The 17,623-nt window shown below is 44.2% G+C and overlaps 7 protein-coding genes across 9 annotated transcripts; 3 read left to right on the plus strand and 4 right to left on the minus strand.

Annotated features, from left to right (window-relative positions):
• Positions 1-406: 406 nt before the first annotated feature.
• LOC121595692 (replication termination factor 2) lies at positions 407-1,833 on the minus strand. Of its 2 annotated transcripts, none has more exons than XM_041919857.1 (4): positions 1,741-1,833; positions 1,576-1,653; positions 1,114-1,485; positions 407-1,041 (listed from the first exon to the last, which is right to left on the minus strand). In XM_041919857.1, exons 2-4 carry the CDS (start codon positions 1,642-1,644, stop codon positions 496-498), a joined length of 987 nt encoding a protein of 328 aa, XP_041775791.1. In that variant the 5' UTR covers positions 1,645-1,653; positions 1,741-1,833; the 3' UTR covers positions 407-495. The 2 variants fall into 2 exon arrangements, with proteins under 2 accessions (XP_041775791.1, XP_041775792.1); XM_041919858.1 differs by having other exon boundaries at positions 1,576-1,658; positions 1,741-1,828.
• Positions 1,730-4,341, minus strand: LOC121595691. Of its 2 annotated transcripts, XR_006005200.1 has the most exons (5): positions 4,104-4,341; positions 3,886-4,029; positions 3,670-3,808; positions 1,908-3,588; positions 1,730-1,825 (listed from the first exon to the last, which is right to left on the minus strand). XR_006005200.1 is itself a non-coding variant. In XM_041919856.1 (4 exons), the coding sequence occupies exons 1-4, from the start codon at positions 4,201-4,203 to the stop codon at positions 2,670-2,672; spliced, it is 1,302 nt and encodes a 433-aa protein (XP_041775790.1). In that variant the 5' UTR covers positions 4,204-4,341; the 3' UTR covers positions 1,730-2,669. The 2 variants fall into 2 exon arrangements, 1 of the variants encoding a protein (XP_041775790.1); XM_041919856.1 differs by having other exon boundaries at positions 1,730-3,588.
• Positions 2,131-2,609, plus strand: LOC121595695 (replication protein A 14 kDa subunit B-like). Its single transcript, XM_041919862.1, has 2 exons — positions 2,131-2,373; positions 2,458-2,609. The coding sequence occupies exons 1-2, from the start codon at positions 2,131-2,133 to the stop codon at positions 2,575-2,577; spliced, it is 363 nt and encodes a 120-aa protein (XP_041775796.1). The 3' UTR covers positions 2,578-2,609.
• Positions 4,342-4,618: 277 nt separating the features above from the next.
• Positions 4,619-8,274, minus strand: LOC121595687 (protein SMG8). The gene is made up of 5 exons (XM_041919851.1): positions 8,072-8,274; positions 7,855-7,993; positions 6,905-7,774; positions 6,737-6,838; positions 4,619-6,674 (listed from the first exon to the last, which is right to left on the minus strand). The coding sequence occupies exons 1-5, from the start codon at positions 8,143-8,145 to the stop codon at positions 4,896-4,898; spliced, it is 2,964 nt and encodes a 987-aa protein (XP_041775785.1). The 5' UTR covers positions 8,146-8,274; the 3' UTR covers positions 4,619-4,895.
• A 63-nt stretch (positions 8,275-8,337) lies between these two features.
• On the plus strand, positions 8,338-12,273 carry LOC121595688 (putative uncharacterized protein DDB_G0271606). Its single transcript, XM_041919853.1, has 8 exons — positions 8,338-8,543; positions 8,606-8,742; positions 8,915-9,075; positions 9,142-9,402; positions 9,478-9,674; positions 9,742-10,442; positions 10,511-10,717; positions 10,784-12,273. The coding sequence occupies exons 2-8, from the start codon at positions 8,739-8,741 to the stop codon at positions 12,139-12,141; spliced, it is 2,889 nt and encodes a 962-aa protein (XP_041775787.1). The 5' UTR covers positions 8,338-8,543; positions 8,606-8,738; the 3' UTR covers positions 12,142-12,273.
• A 1,716-nt stretch (positions 12,274-13,989) lies between these two features.
• LOC121595694 (probable RNA-binding protein EIF1AD) lies at positions 13,990-15,146 on the minus strand. The gene has a single exon (XM_041919861.1). It carries the CDS (start codon positions 15,039-15,041, stop codon positions 14,478-14,480), a length of 564 nt encoding a protein of 187 aa, XP_041775795.1. The 5' UTR covers positions 15,042-15,146; the 3' UTR covers positions 13,990-14,477.
• A 68-nt stretch (positions 15,147-15,214) lies between these two features.
• LOC121595689 (DDB1- and CUL4-associated factor 10 homolog) lies at positions 15,215-17,573 on the plus strand. The gene is made up of 2 exons (XM_041919854.1): positions 15,215-15,383; positions 15,473-17,573. Exon 2 carries the CDS (start codon positions 15,567-15,569, stop codon positions 17,520-17,522), a length of 1,956 nt encoding a protein of 651 aa, XP_041775788.1. The 5' UTR covers positions 15,215-15,383; positions 15,473-15,566; the 3' UTR covers positions 17,523-17,573.
• The last annotated feature ends 50 nt before the right edge of the window (positions 17,574-17,623 follow it).

A 17,623-nucleotide genomic window follows, 5' to 3' on the forward strand; every position in this document is an offset into this window, starting at 1 on the left:
AGATTCGCCAGAACTACTGGCTAGAGTCAACATAAATGTCCCTCCTAGAGTGTTCCGTAACTACAGACTAATAAGAACTGACCTTAAAAGACGTGCATACAGCGAGAACGACCCAATGACTGCGATGGCCCGTACATTTAATCAGCGTTACATGTTATTTGACTGGCACCTACCTACAAGATTCTGTTGATCCGTCTTTTCATTGTACACTGCGTTAGTTATTTAAGTTCTAGTTTTAATTCAGTGATAAGGCCGCTTGTTTGGCCAATCACTTATACAATAAACAATACAATACAATACTTCATATATGCCAAGGGAATACATTACTGTAAATGAATGTTTAATTTATTAAAAAAAAAATTAGTTTCACCTAAATGTTCATTTAAAAGACTGGAATCATTCAAAAATTACAACTAAATCGTTTTTATTTTGTTCAAGTATAGAAAAAAGTTATTAATCTAGACATTCCAGTGCAAATAGTAATTGACTTGTTATTTAATTGTAGAACGGATTGTATGTGACCCAGTGAGCACGTTTTTGATCTTTTTCACTTTCGTGAGATGTAAATAATGATTTATATACAGCAGAGGCTTTTGGATCCTTCGCGACACTGTAGTCGTCTTTGGATTTCTTAAAAACCGGATCCTCTCCGATTTTGTCACTTATTAGAGCACGCTTGTTCAGAACGATCGGCTTTGCTTTGCTGCTGCCTTCTCCAATCGCCCTTGCCATTGATTGAACTTTCTTATCTACCGTGCTCAATCCTTTGCCATCAGCTGAGTCCGAAACAGCACTAGAACTGGCTGATGCTGTTGCGGCTGCGGCTGATGATCGTTCTGACGGTGTAGCAACTGACTCGGCAGCTTCCCCAGAAGTAATGGTCGCCGAAGCTGCTTTTGTCTTGGATTTTTTATCCAACTTTGCCTTCTTTTCTGCCTTTGCACGAGCATTCCGGGCTTCCATTTTAACTCGCATCTGCTCAATTTCATCCTCCGTTCCATTGAGAATTACAATATCGTCATCGGTGTATGGTGTCTGGCACTGTAATTTAGCAAAAATGTTCTAAGTATTAGCGAAACGTTCGGATGAACGATCTTTAGCGTGGATACTTACGACCGAGCACACCCTGTCCTTGACTTCCTTGAGTGCTCTTTCTGAAAAAACGCATCCACAGGTCCATAGCGCAACGAAACGAAACTGTCCACTCATTTCCAGCCCAATCAGTGCACAGATGTATGGGGAGCTTTTGTCGTCCTTCGTTTCATCATAGGCTGGGTTGGATGTTAAATTCAGGTTCTTGATATCCTTCATCGATTTAATGTGAGCACAGGCATCGGTCATTTTCTCCTTGTCTAGCAATGCTTCAATAACATTTTGCTTGGCATAGAGTCTACCCAGCCCACACATTACAATCGGTTGCTGGAGTCGTTGTTGAGTCAATGCACAGTGCTTCCATCGGAATTGTCTTTCTGCGTCTTTATCTTTCTGCAAAACAACAAAACAATGACCACAGATTAGATGATTTCAAGATCAATGGTGCACATCTCGCGGGAAGTGAGTGCTCCAACCACTAACCTGTTCTGGCTTTTTCTTTAGTCGCACCAACTCGTCACGGCGAGGAATAGTTCCACCATCGCATCCCATGTTGGCAAACTAAGCTTGTTTTGTATAAAGTTAAAAAATGAATCGATTATACGCTGGACACGGGAGAGCGTTTTGTTTACTTATGTTTTGTTTCACCTAAAACGTCAATCTGTTCATCTTTTCCCAGCTAGCAATTTTTGTACCTATCGAAGATCCAGTACCTAATATAGGAATTAAACAACTAACCATAAAGCAATTGAATTAAAGATTTTGAAAAATGTATTGCTGAACCACACAAATAATTTAACATTCCAACATTTTACCTTATTCAGTTTTTTTTTATCTGGCGGTGCTAGGCTCTTGGGAATCGACGTGTCAAACAATTGACAGCTGTTGTGTTGGGGAAGTTATGCTTCTGTCAAAATCGCGCGGGCTACACAACAAAAGCAGCGGCAACATCACCAAACACAGGAAGATTCACGGCTTTGTTCTGCACGAATCGACAAAAGTGCGTCCAACAGTATTGTTATAAGGAATATCAGCATAATGCTACAATTCGAACGAAGAACGATCGTGAACGGAGCGCTGATGAAACGCCACGTTGGCCAACCGATCAGCATCCATTTAAAGGTGGAACGCGCCGACGATGGTTGCAAATCGTTCAGCGGCAAATCGACAGACGGTGTCAATGTCCAGGTGCAACTGTCGGATCCCTTGAATGGTGTCTGCTCAGGATGGGTCGAAGTGATAGGCATTGCGGCTCCCAATGATACGGTTCGCGGAAAGGAGGTATGTAGCTGCTTTCCTTAGATTCCAGGTATAACTGTATGCTACAGAAGCTAATCGTAATGATTTCCTTGCATTCCATTCTAGATAATAACGTACTTCAACAGCGGGGAGAAAACGGAAAGTTTCGATGTGGATGGACACAACATGCTGTGCACACTGATGTCGGTTTGCAAGGAACCTTTCTACATGGGTCCACAAATGTAACTCTCTGGATAATATACGATATTTTGAATTTATGAACAGTTGTGGTTTTGTTCTCGGTATGTAGTTTTGTTTTACGAAATATTTTTACGCTATTATTCATTGAGTTGTAGCGTGACCTCCACCAGGAGCCACAGCATGCGCCAACACTCGAGCAACACGCCGTAGCATATGGGAGTGCATTCAATGATGAATCCTACAATCGTATCACTATTGATCGTCCCTTTCGAAAGGTACAATAACAACGCTTCCGTTTCCTTCCATCCGTACCACGGGACCATGAGCGTGATCGTGGCGATAGTTTTCCAGATGAAAAAGGTAACCTCTTTCAGCAAATTGACTGGTTCGATGGACTGCCGAAATGTATCCCAAATCGTTCGTATCGTAAGATTGCGCTTGTCGATCTCGCGTTCAATCAACCGTTGAAGATAATCTATTTTATCCAAAGGACTTCCTTTGATGGACCGAAAAGAGCACACAAAGTCTCCACAAACGTACACGATGGAAATGAACAGCGCAGACAGTAGTTGACCCATTCCTGTGTACTGCTTGCGGTCTATGTCCGGCGATTCGAGAGGATCGTGTTGGTAGACAAACTCGTTCCAGCGGTAATGTATGGTCGAGAAAATGTAGTTCCACAGGCGCGGAATGTAGTAAGGTTTCGCCAGTACATTGTCAACCATTGGTTCGCCTCGTTCGAGGTATCCGTTAAAGGGGATGTAGCTTAGGTTGCGTTTCTCTGTCTCATTCAAAAGCTGTAAATCGATCGCATACAGCAGATAGTGCGAGGTGACGCAACGGTCGCTGCAGTCTGGGGCCGATTCACCAATTACCGGAATGCAAACGATTTGCCAGTGAAGAGCAGCGGGTTTAGCATTTGTTATCAACGGATCCTTCAAGCTTGTGCTGCTGGCAGTTGTGGTAGCGATGTTTAACAAACACATCAGTTCTTTTATTGGACGTCCTCGCTGTATGGCTGGGGCCAATACTATGTGTTCGTCTGCACTGCTGGTTCTAGCGGTCGAGGGAGATCGGGAATAAGAAAAACATAGGTTTAGACAAGCGCAACGAAGCAAAGCAATGATTCACCATTACCCCTTCAGCCACGGATACTTGTTCCAGCAAGACATAAAGGGTAAAATAAATTGCGGCAGACATAGCCGCATATGGCTGCTGCTGCAATCGCGAATGTGGTGCAAAAATTCATCCCGCAGTTGTACAACATCAATTTCACCTAGTGAATAGCACAAGAAGAAACAAAACTCCGATTGGTTTATCGCATTTCGGTAATCGAAACTCGTGCGTAACCACCTTCCATTTCCATTAGCACACACAGCACCTCAGGATTGCGGGTCTGATCGACGAAACTTTTGATCCCATGTACATTGGTTCGCTTCAACCAAGGATAGCGCCAGCACAAGATAATCAGCCACAGCTGACGGGAGAGCGCAACCGCTGAAAGGAATGAAAAATAAATATTTTTTTATCGCTTTCAAGAAGGCTTTATCGAACAAAAAAGCACGCATTACTTGCATAACTGGCGAAGAAAAATGGCAACAGGAAACAAACTAACACCACAAATCGGATCGTATTTAGCGTAATCCGGGCTGTCGTTGCATCTGCCCACATGGTGTAAATCGGTGGCTGAAGGTGTGTCCCTCGAACGATCAGCACACTAAGCAAATGTTTGCTACAATCTGGTTGCTCATCGTACGCCACAACGATCCGTACTAGCTGAACAATTTCAACGCAACGTAAACACGCGCTTATCAATGTTTTTAAAACGTTGTTTCTTTTTGTACAAATACATTTGCCTTTTTTGCCTGTTGAGCAAACGCAAACAGTGACAGATTCTGTTGTGCTGTAGGATTCCCAATATTACCAGCCTTATGCCACCAATTCAGAACGAAAAGAATGCAAACCATCAAGTACAGCGTGTAACGGTAATTGATAAACTGAAGTGCATATATGACTTGATGCAATTTAAGGTATAATAATCGTTAGCCAAAGATAAAAACAATGATTTGTCATCACTTAAAAACAAGCCTTAGAGTGTCCGTTTTAGATTTTATATGATTTTTTTACTTCGTCATCGAAAATATTACGTATTTTTGTAGTATTCAACACAGTACAAAATATTGTTCTGTCAACAAAATCGATACCATTCAAAATTTTACGTCTCGAAAAAGCTATAGCGTATCCCAGAAACGCTGCCTTAAAATAACAATCATCTGAAGACAGTAGGTTTAGAGTGCAATGATCAAGTTCCGATACTATCGTCATTTTTTGCACTTGCTGTTCTTGGTGTACACTATTTGGTATTATACTGATGGATTAGAAATGCCGATCGTTTCCTCGTTTAGCTCGTTCTCTCTTATACCATACATACCAGCCAGAAGCACCCCGTGCATAATCGCACTGGCGGGATTGACATCGGTCGGTGCCATTAATGGCCCACTATCACCTTCATACACGAACGGTAAGCGTAATATCCAGTAAGAGCTTTGCGTCAGCTTGATCGGTTCGGTCATGCCGGTCGTGAAGGTAATGCTGTTCTGCATGTTGTTCTGGAAAAGTTTCACCTTCGGATCAATGATAACATTCACCGGTGCCTTCGGTGTAATGATGTGCACTCGCATCAGCTGCGCCGTGTTGTTGATCGTATTTCGACAAGGGCAGGGGAAGTAGATCGGCATGTCGTTAAAAACGACCTTACTACCGCTGTTTCGAACGATTTCGGATCCACAGCGAAGGATACTGTCGGGCGCATTCATAATGAACCGATGGCCGCGCAAACACTCGTACTCCACGCCGATGAATATTTTCAGCGTAAACGTTTTGTTGTGCTCGAAGCTTTTTGATGAATGTGGGTTTCCTTTTTTACGGTTGCGTATTTTTTCGTACGATGCGGCCCAACACTGCGCATGCTCTAGGCGTACGCTTACGTCCCACGGCAGGAGGAAATTCGAACCGGAGAGGAACCCACTCTGCACGTGTTCCGGCAAACCGGTGTTGTGCGTATAGATAGAGCTAGAACCTAAGCATACCAGTGACCATGAAGGAAAGCGTGGCAACAATCCAGCAGGGCTAGCGATGTGCAACATGCCGGGAAGATACTCAGTGGTAGATGGCAATCTGGTCGGTGCTGCCGGATGTCCTATCCCGCCTGGTGATGTATCGCTTCCGTGTTTCAATGCGCCTAATTTTATCACTATTTCGTTGATTTCCTCGTTATTCGATGCAAGTTGATCGTCATCTTCATCATCATCATCATTGAGGCGAGCATCATCTATCTGGTCGCACTGGTCTGTATCAATTCTTTCCTCTGCGGGATCTTGCTCCCGCCGATTAGATCGGCCTTCTCCTTTTTTGCCAATATTTCCTTCTTCTTCATCTTCTTCACCATCCGAAGCAATGTTAAAGCTTAAACTGGCTGAGCTATTTTGACTGCGCTGACTACCGGATAGGAAAGGCGAATGGCCGGGTATGGCACGCACATTCGGTCCGAAATCGGATGCTGTACGGCCGGTACTATCAAACGACATCAGATTGGAAAAGTTTTTGTTTATGAACTCCGCTGCGCGAAAGTCGCTACTCGAAGGCTCAAACACTGGAAATTGGACCCGTTCTAGACGATTGCAATTGCTGCAACTTTTTGCGATCATTTGATAAAATTCATAGTTTGCCTGCCGAATGGTGTACGGATCTTCGCGGTGACCTTGCGTCCGGCCACAGTTGCACGAGGACACGTAAATTACTCCACTCGAATGCTCCGCCAGGTCGATCGATTTGTGCTTGCCTAGCACACACGGATTACCACGCAAACTCGGATATTCGCACTGCTGTTTACCGCTCTGCCATATCGTGTCGCAGTACTCTTTCAGCTTTTGGATGCTAGGATTCAGCTCAGGTCCTCGTGCATACTCGAGCAGCAGATTTAATGCTTCGTGATACTTGGTTTCATGAAAGGACGCACTATAGTGCGGCGGTAACATGTCCTTGTACTTGAGCGTAGCCAAATCGAGACCCTGCTCACAAATTTCACCGAAAAATCGCTCATCAATATCGACAATGTCATGGAAGTTTTGTAGGTAAGCTTTCTGAAAAATAACCACAAGATATGCATATTTGTTCTCAGGCCTTTGGTTGTGCCTTTACTTACATAATCTGAATCGTAGGCGTCGTAATACGGGTCATTTGGATTCTCGATGAACAGCTGGTGCATGTATTTAAACATCTCGTACCAAGCATGGGTGGATGGAAGCTATAAAAATGAAGCAAACTCGTTCATAAACAGAAACAGCAAAACATCCCTACCGTGTATATTTACCACAAAATGCGTCCGAATTCTTTGCCTGCCAGGATTTTCGCTCTCATCGAAACCAGTATCCAACGCGTCCTCCACATGATCATGTACCAGGCTAAATATGCTTCGTTCGTCTTCTTCGATCGGGTCTTTAAGCTCGAACTTAAAATTGGATGGAAATCCAAAGCAGTCGTATGGTTTTGCCTGCTCCAAAATCTGTTGTTCCTCACATTCGGGCAGCGTGCCTGCGCTGTTCTGCTGCTGTTTCGCAAGATACATTGAGAGCATATCAATCGAATCCATCAGAGGATCTTGACTGCATGGTTTTGCTTCGTTGAAGAAAACAAATTGTTTCATTTTCGGCAGTGAAAACAGCGACATTGCACTGTTGTTTGTGATGATAAATTCATTACGAAGCGTTTTGTTGATGTAATCTTCTACCTTTGTTTCAAGCATATCAATTTCGTCCAGCGAATGAGGCTCACCATTGTCCGGAAGGTTGAACATAAACAGTAGCCGTGGACTACACAGCCGGCATTCTTTGCCCATGAAGGATCCCACGTTTGCGTTTTTCAGCATTTTGGGCAGAAATTTCAACACATACTTTTCGCGGATGATTTTCAACGACTTGAATATCGACAGATATGACATGTCGAATGATATCGATGGCTCTACCACTACCAGGATGTGGCATACTTGTAGCGCTAGCAACAGAACTCTCGCGAAACGGGTGCGAATGGCACTGTTGAATTCGATGAAATGTAACGGCGATTCGTCAGTCTTTTCCAGCATCATCCGTTCGGCTAAGTGTAAGAGCACAAAATTATCGAACGGTGCGTCGAAATGTAGAAATAAAGTTTGCCCTTCAGTACGAAAGTAAAACTTCACACGGCACTAAAAGGAAGAGGAGGACCACGGTGCAGTGTGCGTATATGGAAAATGTTTTTCATCAGACAGCAAAAAATCAACCTTACATCAATTCCTGCCTCATCCGTTAACGATGGATGGGAGTGAAGCATATTGAACTCGAGTAATTTGTTGCAGTGCGCCTCGTTTGATTTGCCCAACACTCCAACCACAACCATTGCGTTGTCCTTTTGGAACAGCTTTTCCCTTTGGCACAAAGAAAGCAAAGCACGGTATCGTTACATCATGATTTTGCTAGGCTTAATAAAAGTACACAGCGTTTACCTAATGTCCGAGGGTAGCTCGGGAAACACAAAACTATCGTACGGTTTCATTTTTAGTAGCTTTACGTTCTTCATTCGCCGCGACTGCAAGAAGGGCCACGATTTTTTTGATACGATTGTAAACAAAACAACTGTCAACGAGCATCTTCGCACGGTGACGTGACGTTATTTGCCAGATGGATGAACACAAATAGAGCTTTGAAGGGACCACGAGATGGTTGTCGTTTCGCGCCAATTTTGAACGAAGCTGCTTGTGATTCTCGGTGTTTGTTGAGCGCACGGTTTTTTTTTCTATTGTTCCACGACGCATTGTTTCTATTGTTTGCAGCTTTGTTTTTCGGTTGTATGTCGGCAGTCGTGCAGTGAGTGTGTCTACAGTACCGCGTCGAGAGGTTTGCATCCTTGCGCGTATCCTCAACAGGACAGCGCAGCCAGTACGCATGGGAGATTGGCGACGGGACGTGTTTGTGTTGGTGAGCCCTAATTAAAGCCAAGAACTGGAGTGTCATTCATAAAAACGCAGGGGTTTTTTTAGGGATTGTTGAAATTTGGTACAAGCTGCGAGCTCACACAAAAAGGACGAAGTTGAAATTGGTGGATCAAAAGTGAAAAACATTTACATTACGCAGAGTAAAACATAGCAATCGGCGACACACGCTTTGAACGACATGGGTATGTACATGGGGCAAGCAATTAGTAGTGCCTTCAAGCACAAAGGAGTTGCTTGAATGGGGCTTGTTTTGCTGTAGGCTAGCCGCTCCAGTCATAAAGAATAGCAAATGCCCTTTTCTCCATCTGTGTCTTTATTGCCATGCTCCCTGTTCGGTGGAATGTTTATTTACAGATTTGGAAATCGAAGCACAAAAGCCCACGCTGGATTTGGCGAAGAAATGTCTAAAAAAGGTGCCGAAAATGGAAGACGCGCAGCAATACAAAGTGTTGATACTGGACGACAATGAGCTACAGAAGATAGATAATATTGATTCGTACTTGAAGATCGAGAAGGTGAGCAAAGCGGCGGGCATCTTGCAGCGGTCACCACATCATCATCATATCAATTGCTTCTTTCAGCTGTCGTTGTGCAAAAACCAGCTGCTGCGTATGTACGGCGTTTGTCGATTGCATTGTTTACGCGAGTTAAATCTGTCCTACAACGGGATACTCACGATAGAAGGGCTAAAAGATTTAGTGTACTTGACGCACTTGAATCTGGAGTGCAACAATATTAAAACCATCGAACATTTGAATACGAACGTAAACCTTCAGTATTTGAATCTTTCGGAAAACAGTATCACCAGTGTATCGGATATATCTTACTTAAAAAACCTAAAGGTATGTTGCATTCGATACACCCCTGGCTCTTGTTCGCTATTCTTTCCTTTTAATATTGTTCTTTTTTTCTTGCAGGAACTCTATCTCAACGGAAACCGCATATCGCATTTAAGGCAATGTGATAAACACTTACCTCAATCGCTGGAAACATTAACATTAGCAAAGAATAACATTGCGGATCTGAATGAAATTTGCACACTAAGCCATCTGAACAATCTCAACAGCATCACGATAGCGGACAATCCGTGCGTCCAGATGGCCGGAAACGTAGTGTAAGTAGTAAAGAATGTTAGATTTTTGCGCTGCTGTGTTAGTATAGACACTGCTCTCTATTTATAGTGGATTTGACTACCGCCCATTCGTGTTGAATTGGTGTATGAGTGTGAAGCATATTGATGGGTTTGTCGTCACTGCCATCGAGAGTCTGAAAGCGGAATGGTTGTACAGTCAGGGACGGGGTCGCCAATTCCGAATCGGCGAACAAATTGCACTGGCTCGCTATCTAAGCAGCGTGTGCCCATTGTCTGGCGAAGCGTTGGAAAACCAAAACGAGCGAAAACTTCGACTTATACTTAGCAAAGCGCAGCAACATCAGCGCCAGTTGCAGGAACAAACAACACTTGGCAGCGATGGAGCAAATCAGTCGGCAAACAATTCACCATCGTCACTGCGTCGGAAGGGGCAAGCAACGCGCATACAGTCGCCTCGTGTATCGCGTTTAAGCGGGCGTCAAAACTCTCCGGATGCCATGTCAAACAGTTACCATGGTAACCTTTCGAACAATTCAATGTCATCTGGGCATAGCGAGAGTAGCTCTGGAGGATCGCAGCTGTTCGAACTGACACGGTCGTTAATTGATAATATAACTTCAGACAGCACTATTATGTCGCAGAGCTTGGATCCAAACATGCTGGCGAGCAGTAATAGCACTACCGCTTGTGTCAATAGTATGGCCGGTACAGGTACAGGAAACGAATGTATTGTGTTGAGCAAACAACATTCGGCAGCAACGAACCAAAACCATGGAAATTTGTATAATGGTGAGTTTTTTTTTCATTTTTCTAACATGCATTAGCTAGTAATTTCCCTTTCATTATATGCCATCTAGACCAAATATTAAATCCCGCTGTCATTACTGGAGGGGGGCCACTAACAGCTGCATCTAAAATGGTGCCGGTACCCGAATCCTTAATGAGCCCTGATTGTGGTCCCACTACGACAACGGCTGCTAGTATCGTGCAACGAAATATGCAACATTGCAATATGCAGCCGCAACCACAGACGCCGCAGATTCCAAAAGCTGTAAAAACTAAAGGTATGGTACAAGATGCATACTTTCTCAAGTAAGCATGCAAATATGAAACTCTCATTCCTTTTGCAGACATCAATCGATCGGGGGGAGGTCAAGTGGGTGGAGGCATCCCGGTGGCAACCTCAAATCCCAAAAGCGGAAGTCCTCGCACGGCGAAACGCAATAACAGCAGTGAGCGTTCTTCGCCGTCTCTTTCGCCGCGAAAAACACTCAACAGTCACAACAACAACGGTGGTGGTGGTAGCAATAGCCATTCCAGACCCGTATCATCACAATCGAAATATTCTGTGCATGCTGCTATAGCAACTCCGTCGGAGGGTGGGTCGAGCAATGCTGTAAGCTCAGACGACGATAGTGAAACGATCAATGTTGAAAAACTGCGCACCATTCGTCACAAAGCGGCTCAGCAACAAACGCATCACACCCTTCAACACGTAGGGCAGGGGTCGGGATTAAAAATGAAGGATAAAGATGCTCCGTTGTCGGGTGTACCTGCGGCCAAGGAGACGATGGACGATAATAAGGCAACTGAAAATTCGGCCATTCTCATCCAGAAGCTTTGGCGTGGCTATGTAACTCGCAAACGGACACGGGATGTGGTGGAAAAATTATTCCACAAGCGAACAAACGATCATATTTTACAGCTGACGAAGGACATGCAGATCACAAAAGAACAGTTGGAGTCAGGACGCAAAATTCAACAACTCCAGATGAAAGCTTTGCGTCAGTTGTGGAGGAAAGTTTCCTCTATGAATCCAGCGGAACAATCATTCGCCACCCAGAACATCAGTGGGCCAACGCAAGTAACGGTGTCTGAAGAAGAAGAAAATTGCGAACAACTTGCGGGTGACGCCGCGGAGCATAGTACGCTCCAGGATCTGACAAAGTCCTGTTCGATGCTAATGAACCAGGTGCAACAGTTGCAGGGGGCGGTACGTGACATAGTTAGCTGTATGCAGTTCTTGGTACATGTTCCGCAACCTGCACAACCGTCGATGAGCAACGCTTCCCAACAACTCCAGTGCTCCAGTGAAACTCAAACGGAAATTGTGGCCGTACATACGCCCCAGCTAGAACAGATGCCAGAAACGTTTCCTTTTGGTAAGATGTTGGACGATGCAGCCAAGGAGCAGTTGTTGGTGAGTTGCAACAATAAGCTTTCGCGGCCGTCTACATTACCCATCAGTTCTGCGGAGACTTCTCCTAAGCTTGCTGGACAAGAGCAAAGCACAAACGTTAGGGAAAGTCCTCGGGAATCGACGGATAAGGATTCGATTAACTGTGAAGTGCAAATGATTAGAATTGAGGAAGCCGATCGTGGTAATGAGGAGGAAAATAACGACGGCGAGCAGAAGGAACGTGATGAGAAGGAAATGGAAAGCATCGTTCAGTCTAAGACTGTGGAAAGTGACCCAGTTAATCCGTAAGCCGATTTGATAATATTAATTCATAATTGCGGAGGAATACCGAGGAATATTTGAAGCACTAGCGATTTTATTTTATTAAGTCTCTTCAAAGGGCAGCCTCTTGGCAGCCAACATAAATATGGTTCCGTTATATTTGTTGATTATTTTTAAGCTATTTATTCAAAAGTGCTAATATTAAGTTGAACGTACGGGTTAGCAGGCGAGACAATTTCAAAAAAAATCTTTAATATTAAAAACATATCTTTTTTCGTTGCAACCATATGTTGTCTAAGACCAGTCTGCCTCAACCATACAAAAATTGGGCTTTAGCTGTCTGTAATTTAGTGGTTTACGCCTTCCATAGCAGAATAGTCCGCCAAGGCAAATATAACCGACCCGAAGGATCAAATACACGGTTTGATTGAATAATCTAAAATCCTCAATGATAAAAACATACAAAAAAAGCACTCCTCACAGGCTTAAGAACAAACCAACGGCGTAGAATGATTTCCTGAGAGCATAAGAATGGTCACCAAAATTAAATACCTGTATGGGAAGGCCAACGCTACAACGCTTTTATTTAAAACATTCCATTTCCTACCATAATAACGATGCAAAAGTATAATTATAACAACAACCAAAGATGTACAGGACGAGACTAGTACAGTATGATACGATCTAAAAAGTACTACGAACATCCACTGTTTGAACTTAACGCGCTGAGATAACACGGTGTGATTAAAGCTGGCTCACCTCAATTTCCACCCAAGTGAAACGCAATTTAAACGAGCTATTGTGTGTTCTAAGAAGCTTACATTGACGATTACAGTCTTGCTAATCGTTCATAAACGCTGATAAGCTACGCAAGGTACCACAAATAAGAAAAGGTTTCTTTGGCAATTTGAATACTGGTAGTGTGATTGCTACAGTATAGTTTTCTTATTATATTTCTTTTATGTTGTTCAGAGTAAACGGTAATTATGTTAAGTTTCTTACTTTTTTTTTAAATAATTTTGTATATCGCCTAAACAAGCTTTGCGTAAAATATTTGATTCCTTAAAAGTTTCCATAGCCAGTAATGTTTACCAAGTTTTACCAAACAAACTTAGAAAGGTGATTAAATATAATGGAATGTTTGGAATGATCCATTCCCATTCTATGGTATTTAGGAAGATAAAATGGAGCATTAAATTGGCCCCAACAGCTAACAAAAATCACCGCCTCGTAATAGTTACCCATGAAGGATGGCGGTTTATCCGGTGGCTGGTGGTAGTCATTGCTATTCATTTTAACTCTAATCCACACTACAAGTGCCTACATTTTACTTAGTTGCGAGAGCACATACTTATGCAAGCAGAGCAACGGAAGTAGATTGAGTAGAGCAATTGCGTAGACTTTGTTTCCTTCGCGTTTTTAGCAAGTATTAAGTACGTGCATTAAAAAATAGTGATTGAGTGCGTTGATTAATCGTATACTTTTCATACGATCAGGGTTTTCGAGTAGATAAATGTGCATTTTTGTTAGTGAATCAGCACACATAGAGAGTGAGTGGAAAATATGAAAACGAAAAATAGAATTGCACGTAATAGAACACCATACGTTTTGCGCACAGTATGAACAATAGTAAACCGTTCGATAAATGCACATTGCATTCTATAATACCACGCAGACTGTTTGGTTGAATGTAAATTGGAAACAATTGTTTTTAGATTAGATTGCTGTTTTAATTACCACTTTAGAACGATAAACATATACCTCTCTATTAAGTTAGTAACTGAGATTGGAAGAATATTAGAAGGCTCCAAAACTTGCTGCTTCTAACCAACCAGGGCAATGACGAGAAGAAGCATTTGATTCGATATAAGCGACTGGATTTGCCGTTGCATCCATTTTAGCATTAAATAATTAAAAAAAGTGCTGTCGATGTAGTTCAGGGAGCTCGCTTAAATCTGCTCTAACCCTGTTTCTCGTGCCACATATGTATAGTGCAATTGGCATGCGTAGCCCATTGTCATTCTGCTTTTATGCTCTCTCTAAGATCGCATGATCGATGTTTTCTGATCGCACGAATAATAGCATTACAATGTCGTATGTAATAAGAAAATAATTGGAAGGTATATGCTACATCTTGTTCTATCGGGATATCTAGCTTTCTCTCACAAAAGCCAAAGTCAAAATAAACATATATAACCGTTTGAAAGGAAATTCTTTCAAATAAAAGAGTCAAGTACATACACTTACAAATGTACAAACATATGTATCTTCAGCAGTTTTTGATAATTCTTAACAACTAAACAATAAAAGCATCGCCGCATAATACCAAGATAAAACCGGACTATTAAACGATTGTTTTCGGCTCATCGGTCCATCGAGGACAATTTCTGTCCGTTATTGGTTGCCCTTGACGCGGCATTTTCACCTTCCTCCGGTTTTTCCACCTCCTCTTGGTCGTCATCTTCATTTTCCTCTTCATCGTCGTCCTCGTCCTCGTCCTCATCATCATCATCGTCCGAGCTCTGGGCAAGAAATTTGCGATTCGTATTTCGAAATAGCCCATCCTCATCCAAATCATCTTCCAGCTCGCGCTTTCTGCTAAACTTTCGCGGCCAAACGCCTTCCTTTTCGAACACCTTGATGTGTTCCGGGGTGAGGATGCGGCAAATTTCAGCCTTCACCTTGTTGCCTTCCTCGATCGGTTCCACCAGCACGAAATTGCCACGCTTGATCCACACATTTTTACGAAACTTGACCGGCATCGAGACCAGGAACCGCTCCTCGCCGTCCTGTGCCGTTTCAACCTCGTGCAAGTTGTTGCCCCGGCTAGCGACAATGCGCACGATTTGTTGGTTTTCTCTGGGCACATCGAAGTCGTCCGCTTCCTGTTCCTTGAGCACATGTTTAATTTTTGTAACACGGGACATGATAGAAACAGTAGAACGCGGGCAAAAGTAAACTAAATGTAAATTTCTATACTTTATCCAAGAAACATGGAAAGGCTTGAACTCCCCGGTACAATGCGAAGGAAATACAGTTTCAAAACAACACGGACTGTCAAAACAGGAACGCCTATCTGAATGCGTACACGAAGAAGAAGAAGAACGCGTATAGATCATCTTAGTTCAAGAGTCAGTATGCCTTTGCTTAGTCTGGAACAAACCGTACCTGCAAAGGTAATGTTAGCTAATGTGGCACAGCACAGGCGCTGCCTTCATGCACTTTGTTTATGTGCGAATTACGAGTGCATGCCTTCGATTATTAAGTGTGTAAGTTTGGTGGGATAGTTGTGCCTGCTCAATAACATGCGTGCCGCCATTAGGATTAATGAATGCATGTTTTTTGTAACTGTTTTAAGTGAGATAATTGCACGCACCACGGAGGACCAACCCCAGCGACTAGCGTAGCTGGCAATGAGCACCGTTCCAGAGTAACATCAGTGGACGTAGTGGATGCAAAGGAAGGCAGTAGAGCGCACTTTCAACATGCAAACGAGCGGCAGTACTTCGAATAAATTCATGCCCATTCATCAATGGTGCGGACGGCGGGAGCGTGGTTTAGGGCCACGCTTTGGCGATGCAGATACAATCCATCGGACCATCTACCGTTCACTGGAACCGAAGAAAATATGGAACGATCCCGGGCGTTTTCCCGGCATTGTACGCGATTATGGAGGTGCGTTTAATTTAGAATTTTCCCCGGACGGCACGTTACTGGTGGCAGCCTGCCAAAAGAAATCGATCGTACTGTTCGACCCGCTGACGGAGATACAGATCTGTGCGGTGAAGAACGCCCATACGGAGTGTGTGAACTGCATAAAGTTTATTGATCATCAAATATTTGCCACCTGTTCCGATGACACCACAGTCGCGCTGTGGGACATCCGCAATCTGACCACGAAGCTTCGAACCCTGAACGGGCATAGCGGCTGGGTGAAGAACATCGAGTACTCTAAGCGAGACCGTATGCTGCTGTCGTCTGGATTCGATGGATCGGTTTACGGATGGGAGATCAACAACTACACTGAGTACGGGTCCGTGTATCGCCGGGTACTTCACACCTCCGGACTGTTGCGCTCTCGTCTGTCGCCGGACGAAAGCCGTCTTGTACTGAGTATGAGCAGCGGTTATTTGATCATTATTCATGATCTTGATCTCGCCAATCTGGCAGGCGATCTGGAAGGATTCTATCCCAACGTTTATCGCTTAATGCAGGTCGGCCGACAGCTGATCCCGATGGCGGCACGATTCAGGCACTTGTTTTATTCCAAGCGCAAGAAAAACCGCATCGAGCTGGTGACAGACTTTCCACCGAACAATAATCCGGAAATGATTAGCTCACTAGCAATACACCCGCAAGGTTGGTGTACACTCACCCGTAATGTTTCAAGTGACGAAATGACCGAATGGTCCGTAGTGCACGACATACAGGAGCTACCACACGACGAGGAATCCGATGAAGACGAGGAGGAGCTAGCAGAACGAGAGCAGAATCGTCGGGAAGACGATAATGATCAGGCAGAGGAGTCGTCGAGCAGCGGTGTCAATGTGGCCCGAGATCCACAACCGGGCACGAGCGGGATGTCCGGCCGATCGGCTAGAGGCAGCGAATTGGGAGGCATGTTCCGGCTGAATGTAACAATGCGAGAAATGATGTCGTCCGTGGAATCGCACAGAGAGCCCGCTGTTGGTAGCAATGAGGCCAATGCTAACGCGGAAGGTAACGATCCACAACCGTCCGGAAGTCGTAGTAATTTGGTAACTTTGAGATCATCACCACCACACGAAGCGCAGCATGCTGAAGCAGGTCCAAGCGGACAGCAACCACCTGCAGCAAACGTTCGTCGACAGAATGGACGTGGTAGACGTGTTATGATTACAAGGCGAAACCTGCGTTCTGAGAATGCTAGCACAGATGTTTGGGCCACAGAGGTAACGTTCCGAGAGCGTAAGAACATGCCGAGCCCACAGGTACGCAACAACCGCGGCCAAATATATGGCATAGTATCGGGTGTTAGCTCGTCCGCTAGCACCGGTTACACCGGTGCGGGTAGGAAGCGTGCGAATGAAAAGATTTGTAAAAATGTACCCCGTATGCTTTATTACATCCAAGAAACGATCACAGATCAGGGATTCATCAGAGAGTCCTGCTTTTCGCCCGACGGTCGTATTATCTGCTCGCCGCACGATCACGGTTTTCGGCTGCTGGCGTTTAACGAGAATTGTAACGAACTGCAACATGCGACGGGCATTTGGCGGAACGAGAAGGCACAGCAGTTGCATGAGGTTAAGCGCAAGCAGTGCCACTCGTCCCTGGTTGTGAGCAGTCAGTTTAGCCCACGGTTTCCTTTGCTTGTAACGGGTTGCCTGCTGGGCAAAATTGTCTGGCACCAACCGGCACTGTACTAGCGGAGGGAGTATAAGGGGAGGCAATAAAATGTAAGGAGAATGCATTCGAACTTGCCAACATGAATGTCTCGGTATTGATTCGAGCATCCGAAATACAATGT

Source organism: Anopheles merus, chromosome 3R (genome assembly GCF_017562075.2).
Source record: "Anopheles merus strain MAF chromosome 3R, AmerM5.1, whole genome shotgun sequence".
In the NCBI taxonomy this organism is placed as follows: Eukaryota; Metazoa; Arthropoda; class Insecta; order Diptera; family Culicidae; genus Anopheles; species Anopheles merus.